Genomic DNA, 11,586 nt, shown 5'->3' on the forward strand with positions numbered 1-11,586 from the left:
ATGGCGGCGATGCCTTCTCCTCCTCTCTCCGCCTCCAATTCCGCTAACTCCGCCTCCCCTTCTACCAACCAGGTGACTCCCTCGCATGCTTCTTCTTCCCCTCATGCACGCTCGGATTTGCTTTTTTTTTTCCCCCTAATTATTTGAAGGGTTTCGCTTATATTTGCCAGGCGGAAATTGCTGAGAGCAATGGCGACGAAAGCCTGATTTAACCGATGGTCTCGAGTAATATTCTACATCCGTTTCTCTCTTTTTTTTCCTTTTTTATTTCCCCTTATTAAGTTTTTGGCTTCGTGTGTAGTTATTTTACGCGATCTTGAACCGAACTAGATTTTTTGAATTTTATTTAAGTTCATTTAAAATGGAGGGAGTGATAGAAATTGCAAGTATTTCCTACCCAGTTCTCTTTCGACGGCCTTATTCTTTTACCATGAAAGGAAACTGAGCTTCTCTTTCCTGTATATTCTCCTCCACCTGAATCTTTGAAATCCCGTTCTCGAACGTATTTGTGATTCAATATTTTCAAGTAGATGATCAAGGAAGAAAAAGGATATGTTTATACACCTACATTGCATCCTCATCAAGTGAATGCGTCTGTCTTGTATGCTGTTGAACATTTGAACTAAAAGCAAAGTCATGTTATAGTCAACTTTCGCGGTTCAGAAGGACAATAAGAAACGCTAATAATTTTCTTAATGGATGCAGCATAGAAAGTGTGAGAAAATACAACCTTATTGATCTGACAAAAATGTTCTGATGTGATGATGTTAATTTTTTAAGATATTGTTATCTGTGCACGAAAGCTAGGAAAAAGTGACTATTGACTGAACTTCTTAGTTTTCGCGACTTGGATGCACACAAGGAATAGATATCTGTCTGATATGCAGGACCTATTACTACAAAAGATTTTGCTAAATAGCATGAAAAGACAAGACAAAGTGACAATACCTGGAAGCTGGAACTATAAACTGTGACAAAGTGAAAAATTAAATAGAACTGAACGAAGAAATAAGCAAGAAAGTGGCATGGTTGAGATTATGCAAATGAGAGTGTTCATGGAACTTACTGGTCCTGCCTGGTTTTGCATCATCAAACTGCCTGTTCTTTCTTTCTTTCTTTCTTTTTTTTAACCATTCAGGTTTGGTTTTGACCTTTGAGTATCCTGCAAGGAGAAGCTTTCTGCTCCTTCTCTATCTTCTTGCCTTGCATATATAGTTTACTTTAATTCCTCTTTACTACTATGATTGATAAAACTATTGTCATTTCAAATCTCACTGTACAGAATTAACTTTCTTGGGGATATCTTTAAAATGGACTAAAATTGTCTTTGGCTATCATGTAACTTCATTTTTTAGTCAAAATAATATGGCCATACAAAAGCCCCATCATCCATCCCCTTTCCCTTGGGACATATTCTGAAAACAGGTGACTACCCTAATTTGCCTCTGTTTTGAATCAATTCATCTACATTTTTGAGAATTTTTCTTTCACAAAAGAATCTAATTTTACATCTAAAAATGTAATTATGGTTCCATATAATATGCACCTTGTATTGTATGACATGTATCCTTGGATAGATGGATTACATTTCTTCAAGTTCCTTGTCCAAATGAAGATAATTATTTTTGTAATTCATTTTGTAGTGATCTGGATAGCACACACTACATTGAAAGGTTTAAAAAATATGAGGCTGACTACACCCGTCGCTTGATAGCCAAGTATTTCTCTGGAAAAACCCTAAACGGAGGTATGCAACAATACTCATTCAAATGGATATGCAATATGATGACAAGTTAAGTTTAAAGAAATTTAAGGCGCCTGCTTTCACTGCTAGATTGTGAGCTTGTGACTTGTATGATAAATTTCCTCGATTTCAGTATAAGAACTGCTGTGCAAATGCTGGCAAATATATTGACACAGTTCATATCATGTTTCTTTTGGGTTATGGTTTTCATAATTCTGACATCAATTTGTGACCAACGATGTGATTTGAAGCAAAAGCGTTTATTGCATAGTCTCTCCTGCACTTGGTTTTTGTGCTCTTGACCACTCTCTCTTTGGATCTCAAACTGGTTCTATCGATCTATTCAGATTGGTAACGTTCAAATCTACAGTCCTATGTGAGATGATGTTTTCTTTCTTATCTGCAGTCAATCAAAGCATTCCTATTTTAAAATATAAGAATTAGTATTAGCAATTTAGGAAAACAGTTCTCGTGCCACTAATGTAGTATTGGACAAGTGAGATGATATATGTTAAGAGTGTATGAAATTGTAATGGCATGTGATATTGTAAGGAAAATAAAATCTTATCATCTTGTAGTTTCATAATGTTAGCCTATTTCATTTATTTCATTTCTTTCATACACGTATTTTGACACAATGGGATGGCAGCAATATAGCCTTTAGAACGTGAAAACTTGAATGAGACATGATACGACACGTCAAAGAACACCTAAAAGCTTTTAGCTTTTCGTTTCCCCTGATATTTCCTGTATGTGTTAAAGTTCATGTTTCTTTAAAGAGACACAGCCTGGTCATGTTTACAATAATGTCATGACAGCAAGTTAAAAGCACGAACTGAGCTTCATACTTTGTTCTTTCTTAAGGTATAAACTTGACAGTAAATAAGACCTTTTGCAGGCAACATATTTGATGAGCAAGTGACAATAGATGATGAAGTAATAAAGCCAAGCAGGTAAATCAAACTAAGAATGTCTGAGGGACCAAAAATTTTGGACATTGCAGAACTAATGTGCTAGGTAATCATTGTCCAGGTTGCCTTGTTACCATTCATACGCAAACCCCATTGTAGGTTTTGAAGAGCAATGCAGCAATGGATCAACCCCAGGAGTAGAAACTCCTCCAAATATGTCAAATGGGAAACACATTGTGAAGAATAGTTGATCGCACATTTGCATATATGTACATCAGAGAAGATGGCTTCATCAAATGCCAATACCAATCGCAGAATGATTATCAGGGATTTGATGAAACTGACTGACGTGATGCGTATAATCATGTGTAGAGGGTTCCTGATTCATACAATTCAATATAAAGAAAACAGACCAACAGAGGTCATTGAGATTATGTTCGATTATTTCAATGATGGGTTTGTTATGCATTGTTGATCCATTTGTAATTCATAAATAGTCTATACTTGATTTTAGTGTATGAAGATCTGTAGAATCATGGATCACAATGTGTGAGAGCACAAATGAACTATTTTGTTTGAGAGGGTAGAACGGCCAATCTCAGCGAATTGAATCAGAGCTTCTGAAGTTACATCAGAAGCCAGCAGTTTGAAGGCTGAAGGGATTGAGCATTGAGGGATCATTCTTTTACCCTTGTCTGAAGGAATGGGAGAAGCCAAGTTTGGCTTGTCTGTCAAAATATTTTTCACTTGCCAAACATCATATGAATTATTTGGATTTGTTATGAATAAAATATATTTTTTTGGGAGAATCTCACCTAGGCCCCTATAGTACAAAAATTTGCATTTAGGGTTCAATATAATTTGAAAACTCTTTGTAGAGCCAATGACTTTAAGTGAAAATATGTTTTAACGAAAAAAAAATATGCATTTGCTCTTGGGCATTTTATTGTTAATTACAAGACGTTCTGTCGTGTATTTATAAACATTGTATGGTATATTCATGAACATTTTGTTCTTTTATTCGGCGCAACTTGTATATTTTCCTTTAAGTTAAATCATTTTCACTAGATTAATTATACATTACAAGACATTGTGTTGAAATTTTATAGACATTGTATTGCATGTTCATGAATATTTTATTATTCTTTTATCATATACAACTTGTACATTTCAAGTTAAATTATTTTTACTAGATCAATTATGCAGTATAGAATATTGTGTTAAGAATTTATGAACATCATATTGTACACTCATGAAAATAAGGAGGGCAAATGTATTTTTCTTTCATCAAAACATTTTCACTTAAGGCTTTTAGGCTTGTAGACAATTCAAATTATATTAGGTTTGTGCTTTGCGGGCCCTTAGATGATATTCTTCCTTTTTTTTCTATTTTGACATTATTTTTATATTATGAAAGAAGCAGAATATTTAACAAAAAGATTAGGGAAAAATACTTAAACTATAGATCATCCATTAAATTTAGATGGTCTAAAGATTATGTTATCTTGGCTGGGCAAAGGAATTGAGCTTTGGGTAGTTATTCTTTAGTTATTATGGCATGAAAGTGTGATAAGTCAGGAATAAAATGATATGATATTTTTTCTCATGAAAATGGAGAAGGGAAGAGAGTTTAAAAAAGAAAAGGGAAAGGGAAAAATAAAGGAAATAAACTCCTTTTAAAGATTTGAAATTGGAGGAAGTTAAAATTATAAAGAATGATAACATGGGAAGATTTTGAAAAATTGGCTGAAATCTTTCCATAATTAATTTCCTATTAATATTCCTAGATTATTGTCTTTCACATTACTTATTATTCTTCCATCAGTTATTATTTTATTGGTGAATTTCTTCCTTCTTGAAAATAAGCTTTTACTAATAGCTGTACTCCAGCAATATATATTTCAGTTACTTCATCCTTAAATGGTAATTTATTAATTTTAATATCTATTAGGGCTTTACTTATTAGAAGTATTCTTAAAGCTCATTCTGTTAAAGTTGATTCTATAGGGTATTTCTTTTCTAACATTACACATGCATATTTTCATGTTTTTTAAATTTTACAAGTTTTTCTACTTTGTTTATAAACCTTTCATTTTTTAATTCTTCATGTTTTAAATTTAATTTTGTATCTCTTATCTTCCTATATTATTTTTGGTTAAAAGTTATTCTTTTTTGAACTATTCCTTTTTCAGCTTCTATGGCTTCTTCATATTTATCATATTCATTATGATTATTACTTTCAGATTCATCTTCTAGTCTATTTATCATATACACATAACTCATTTCTTTTTTAGATTCACTATTTTCAGTTTCACTTTCACTAATTATTTTTAGTTTAAAGATTTTTGTATCTGATTTATTTAATTTATTTTTTATTTCAAATAATTCTCCATCATATCCTGTAAGTTCTAAATTTTTTTTTATAAACTTCTTCCATTATTTTATTATTTTTTTATTTTTTTACTTGGACAGTTAGGCGATATATGTTCTAATTCTTCACAATTATAACATTTATATTTTTTAGGTTTTTTATTACTATTAATTTCCTTTTTTCTTTTCTTTTAAAGAATTTTCTTGGTTTGTATTTCCTGTATTTTTTTATAATATTTTTCTTTCAGATATTTTCTAAATTTTATTTTAATTTTCTCTTTCTCTTTCTTTCTTTTTTTATATTATTCTAGTTTACAACCTCATTTATGTCCTTTCATTATTTCTCTACATCTCAATATATTTTTATTAGTTTTATAATATTTCATATTTCTCCATGCATTTCTACATTTATCAGTTATATATTTTCTTAAAAATAATTCTCTTCTTTCCATTATGTCTACTTTATTGAAGACATTTATTGATCCTTGATTTAAATCATCTAACATTGTATTTGATAATAATTTTGATAATTTTCTTCTTTTAAGTCTCCTAATCTTGCTTCATAGTAATATTTTTTATATTCACTTATAAAAGCATTTAAATATTTTGGTTCTAATGAGCATAATTCTATTTCATGTAATATTTTATTGCATCTTTTTCTTTATATCTCTTGTTATTCCTACAAATTCATTTAATAATAATGTTTGATATTTTTCTATAATCATAGGATAATATTCTCTTCTATTACTATAATTTTTATCTGGTTTTCTAAAATTTTCTCTAAATTTTTGAGATTTACTTCTCCACCAATTTTGCACATTTTCTAAAAATATTGCTTCTACTAACATAGTTGCAATTTATCTAAATTTTTTCTATTAATGCTATTAATGTTGTTTTTCTCCATTCTTCTATTATTTTACTATTATCTAAATTACAGTCTAAATCTAACTATGTTCCTGAATTTGATATTTATTTATTTTCATATTGTGCTAAAAATGTTGGTATAAATTTATTATTTTTGGTATATCAAAAGTAGTTTTAAAAGGTATATTACTGCAATTTTCTTGTTTGGTTTTATAAATCAGTTTCATAATTTGATTCATGTTCGTCTAGTTCTAACATTCTTTCATCTCTTGATTCTTCAGATATTCTACTTAATTTTATATTTCTATTATTATATGATGAACTGTCTAAATTTGGTGGTTTAAAATCTTGAGGTATGTCATATGGTTGTTTATAAATTACTAATTGTGAATTTGTATTTTGCATATTTATAAAAGCTTCATCATAATTATTATTTATTAAATGATTCTATTCTTATTTTATTTTTTTCTAATTCTTTTCTTTCTTCATTTTCTTCATTTTCTAATAATTTTTCTAATTCCATTTCTAATTCTTCTAATTGACTTAGTTCTTCAGCTTTTAATTTATCTATTGCCTTGGCCATATTTATGTTTACATTTTGTTGTGATTTTTATTGTATTTTCTTTCTGGGTTTATAATTATAATTTTCTAACATTATTTCTGCACCTCTATTAGCTTCTTCATATTCTTCTTCATTTATTTCATTTTCTCTTTGCAATTTTCTTTCTATTTCTCTTTCTAGTTTTTGTTTTATTTCTTTTTCTTTTCTTTTTGCATAATTTATTCCATTTTCTTTATCAAATATTTCTAATTCTAAATTTTTTTTTATTGTGCATGTATAAAAACCATATATTATTATTCATTATTTCTTGTCCTTTTCTTAATTTTTTTTGTTTCTATTCTAATTTATTTTATATTTTCATGTATATCTTATTTTTTTATTTTTTTTCTTCAGTCATATAATTTTTCTTCAACTATTCTCATCATATTTACTTGTAACCATTCTTCTTCCATACTATTTATTGTTCTTGATACTAGTAATAGTTTTATTCCTCCTAATTTATGATATATTAACAAGGTTTTATTCATATTTTCATCAGCTCTGGATATACAAAAATTAATATTTATTGTAAATTTTAATTTTTGATATATTAAATTTTTTGTTAATATTCTAAGAATACTATCTTCCATATTATTTATTATTTTTCCATTAGTTCTTAATAATTTTATAAGTGAATTTTTTCCTTTTTGAAAATAAACTTTTACTAATAGCTGTACTCTAATAATATATATTCAGTTTACTTTATCCTTAAATGGTAATTTATTAATTTCAACATCTATTAAAGCTTTACTTATTAGAAGTATTTTTAATACTGATTCTATAGGGTTGTTACTTTTTTACATTACACATGTATATTTTCTTAGTTTTTTAGATTTTATAAATTTTGTGTACTTTCAGGCTAGACTCATGGCTTGTCAATAGAAACTAACTTGAAACAAACAGTTAATTTGGGCTAACGGGGCAACACTGGCACTAGTGCTGTACGTGCCATGATACATCCAGATGAAACGGAATTCCTACCCTTCAGATGAGCTCACTCATAATTTGTTTTGGGAAAATGACAGCCAGATTCTTGCTGTTGTAAAGGATAGAGAATGGAAAAATTCACCCCCCCCCCCATAATAATTAGTAAGCAAGAAACAATTACGTAAAGATTTCAGCCAATTTTTCAAAATCTTCCCACGTTAATCGTTCTTTATAATTTTAACTTCCTCCAATTTCAAATCTTTAAAAGGAGTTTATGTCTGGAAAGTTTTATGAACAAAGTAAAAAATTTATATTATAAAACTCTAAAAAATAAGAAAAATATACATGTGTAATGTTAAAAAGTAACACCCTATAGAATCAGTATTAAAAATACTTCTAATAAGTAAAGCTTTAATAGATGTTGAAATTAATAAATTACCATTTAAGGATAAAGTAACTGAAATATATATTATTAGAGTACAGCTATTAGTAAAAGTTTATTTCAAAAAGGAAAAAATTCACTTATAAAATTATTAAGAACTAATGGAAAATAATATAATATGGAAGATAGTATTCTTAGAATATTAACAAAAAATTTAATATATCAAAAATTAAAATTTACAATAAATATTAATTTTTTGTATATCCAGAGCTGATGAAAATATGAATAAAACCTTGTTAATATATCATAAATTAGGAGGAATAAACTATTACTAGTATCAAGAACAATAAATAGTATGGAAGAAGAATGGTTACAAGTAAATATGATGAGAATAGTTGAAGAAAATTATATGACTGAAGAAAAAAATAAAAAAATAAGATATACATGAAAATATAAAATAAATTAGAATAGAAAAACAAAAAAATTAAGAAAAGGACAAGAAATAATGAATAAATAATATATGGTTTATACATGCACAAATAAAAAAAATTTAGAATTAGAAATATTTGATAAAGAAAATGGAATAAATTATGCAAAAGAAAAGAAAAAGAAAGAAAACAAAACTAGAAAGAGAAATAGAAAGAAAATTGCAAAGAGAAAATGAAATAAATGAAGAAGAATATGAAGAAGCTAATAGAGGTGCAGAAATAATGTTAGAAAATTATAATTATAAACCCCAAAGAAAATACAATAAAAATCACAACAAAATGTAAACATAAATATGGCCAAGGCATAGATAAATAAAAGCTGAAGAACTAAGTCAATTAGAAGAATTAGAAATGGAATTAGAAAAATATTAGAAAATGAAGAAAATGAAGAAAGAAAAGAATTAGAAAAAATAAAATAAGAATAGAATCATTTATAAATAATAATTATGATGAAGCTTTTATAAATATGCAAAATACAAATTCACAATTAGTAATTTATAAACAACCATAGACATACCTCAAGATTTTAAACCACCAAATTTAGACAGTTCATCATATAATAATAGAAATATAAAATTAAGTAGAATCTCTGAAGAATCAAGAGATGAAAGAATGTTGAACTAGACGAACATGAATCAAATTATGAAACTGATTTTATAAAACCAAACAAAGAAAATTGCAGTAATATACCTTTTAAAACTACTTTTGATATACCAAAAAATAATAAATTTATACCAACATTTTTAGCACAATATGAAAATAAATAAATATCAAATTCAGGAACATAGTTAGATTTAGACTGTAATTTAGATAATAGTAAAATAATAGAAGAATGGAGAAAAACAACATTAATAGCATTAATAGAAAAAATTTAGATAAATTGCAACTATGTTAGTAGAAGCAATATTTTAGAAAATGTGCAAAATTGGTGGAGAAGTAAATCTCAAAAATTTAGAGAAAATTTTAGAAAACCAGATAAAAATTATAGTAATAGAAGAGAATATTATCCTATGATTATAGAAAAATATCAAACATTATTATTAAATGAATTTGTAGGAATAACAAGAGATATAAAGAAAAAGATGCAATAAAAATATTACATGAAATAGAATTATGCTCATTAGAACCAAAATATTTAAATGCTTTTATAAGTGAATATAAAAAATATTACTATGAAGCAAGATTAGGAGACTTAAAAGAAGAAAATTATCAAAATTATTATCAAATACAATGTTAGATGATTTAAATCAAGGATCAATAAATGTCTTCAATAAAGTAGACATAATGGAAAGAAGAGAATTATTTTTAAGAAAATATATAACTGATAAATGTAGAAATGCATGGAGAAATATGAAATATTATAAAACTAATAAAAATATATTGAGATGTAGAGAAATAATGAAAGGACATAAATGAGGTTGTAAACTAGAATAATATAAAAAAAGAAAGAAAGAGAAAGAGAAAATTAAAATAAAATTTAGAAAATATCTGAAAGAAAAATATTATAAAAAAATACAGGAAATACAAACCAAGAAAATTCTTTAAAAGAAAAGAAAAAAGGAAATTAATAGTAATAAAAAACCTAAAAAATATAAATGTTATAATTGTGAAGAATTAGAACATATATCGCCTAACTGTCCAAGTAAAAAAATAAAAAAATAATAAAAATAATGGAAGAAGTTTATAAAAAAAAATTTAGAACTTACAGGATATGATGGAGAATTATTTGAAATAAAAAATAAATTAAATAAATCAGATACAAAAATCTTTAAACTAAAAATAATTAGTGAAAGTGAAACTGAAAATAGTGAATCTAAAAAAGAAATGAGTTATGTGTATATGATAAATAGACTAGAAGATGAATCTGAAAGTAATAATCATAATGAATATGATAAATATGAAGAAGCCATAGAAGCTGAAAAAGGAATAGTTCAAAAAAGAATAACTTTTAACCAAAAATAATATAGGAAGATAAGAGATACAAAATTAAATTTAAAACATGAAGAATTAAAAAATGAAAGGTTTATAAACAAAGTAGAAAAACTTGTAAAATTTAAAAAACATGAAAAATATGCATGTGTAATGTTAGAAAAGAAATACCCTATAGAATCAACTTTAACAGAATGAGCTTTAAGAATACTTCTAATAAGTAAAGCCCTAATAGATATTAAAATTAATAAATTACCATTTAAGGATGAAGTAACTGAAATATATATTGCTGGAGTACAGCTATTAGTAAAAGCTTATTTTCAAGAAGGAAGAAATTCACCAATAAAATAATAACTGATGGAAGAATAATAAGTAATGTGAAAGACAATAATCTAGGAATATTAATAGGAAATTAATTATGGAAAGATTTCAGCCAATTTTTCAAAATCTTCCCATGTTATCATTCTTTATAATTTTAACTTCCTCCAATTTCAAATCTTTAAAAGGAGTTTATTTCCTTTATTTTTCCCTTTCCCTTTTCTTTTTTAAACTCTCTTCCCTTCTCCATTTTCATGAGAAAAAATATCATATCATTTTATTCCTGACTTATCACACTTTCATGCCATAATAACTAAAGAATAACTACCCAAAGCTCAATTCCTTTGCCCAGCCAAGATAACATAATCTTTAGACCATCTAAATTTAATGGATGATCTATAGTTTAAGTATTTTTCCCTAATCTTTTTGTTAAATATTCTGCTTCTTTCATAATATAAAAATAATGTCAAAATAGAAAAAAAAGGAAGAATATCATCTAAGGGCCCGCAAAGCACAAACCTAATATAATTTGAATTGTCTACAAGCCTAAAAGCCTTAAGTGAAAATGTTTTGATGAAAGAAAAATACATTTGCCCTCCTTATTTTCATGAGTGTACAATATGATGTTCATAAATTCTTAACACAATATTCTATACTGCATAATTGATCTAGTAAAAATAATTTAACTTGAAATGTACAAGTTGTATATGATAAAAGAATAATAAAATATTCATGAACATGCAATACAATGTCTATAAAATTTCAACACAATGTCTTGTAATGTATAATTAATCTAGTGAAAATGATTTAACTTAAAGGAAAATATACAAGTTGCGCCGAATAAAAGAACAAAATGTTCATGAATATACCATACAATGTTTATAAATACACGACAGAACGTCTTGTAATTAACAATAAAATGCCCAAGAGCAAATGCATATTTTTTTTTCGTTAAAACATATTTTCACTTAAAGTCATTGGCTCTACAAAGAGTTTTCAAATTATATTGAACCCTAAATGCAAATTTTTGTACTATAGGGGCCTAGGTGAGA

The 11,586-nt window shown here is 26.8% G+C and overlaps 1 protein-coding gene across 1 annotated transcript; it reads left to right on the forward strand.

Moving 5' to 3' along the window:
- Positions 1 to 3,464, forward strand: LOC129309035 (uncharacterized). The gene is made up of 5 exons (XM_054950379.1): positions 1 to 72; positions 203 to 225; positions 1,644 to 1,747; positions 2,643 to 2,697; positions 2,777 to 3,464. The coding sequence occupies exons 1-5, from the start codon at positions 1 to 3 to the stop codon at positions 2,904 to 2,906; spliced, it is 384 nt and encodes a 127-aa protein (XP_054806354.1). The 3' UTR covers positions 2,907 to 3,464.
- The last annotated feature ends 8,122 nt before the right edge of the window (positions 3,465 to 11,586 follow it).

This window comes from Prosopis cineraria, unplaced genomic scaffold (genome assembly GCF_029017545.1).
Source record: "Prosopis cineraria cultivar Desert tree isolate PC_DT_omini unplaced genomic scaffold, ASM2901754v1 PC4, whole genome shotgun sequence".
NCBI lineage: Eukaryota > Viridiplantae > Streptophyta > Magnoliopsida > Fabales > Fabaceae > Prosopis > Prosopis cineraria.

What these genes read in the sequence shown, in the direction of transcription:
- LOC129309035 (XM_054950379.1), top strand. Translation starts at nt 1, where the DNA reads ATGGCGGCGATGCCTTCTCCTCCTCTCTCCGCCTCCAATTCCGCTAAC. An exon ending in GATTTAACCGATGGTCTCGA is followed by an intron (nt 226 to 1,643) that starts GTAATATTCTAC and finishes TTCATTTTGTAG; the next exon opens with TGATCTGGATAGCACACACT. An exon ending in TGGAAAAACCCTAAACGGAG is followed by an intron (nt 1,748 to 2,642) that starts GTATGCAACAAT and finishes GACCTTTTGCAG; the next exon opens with GCAACATATTTGATGAGCAA.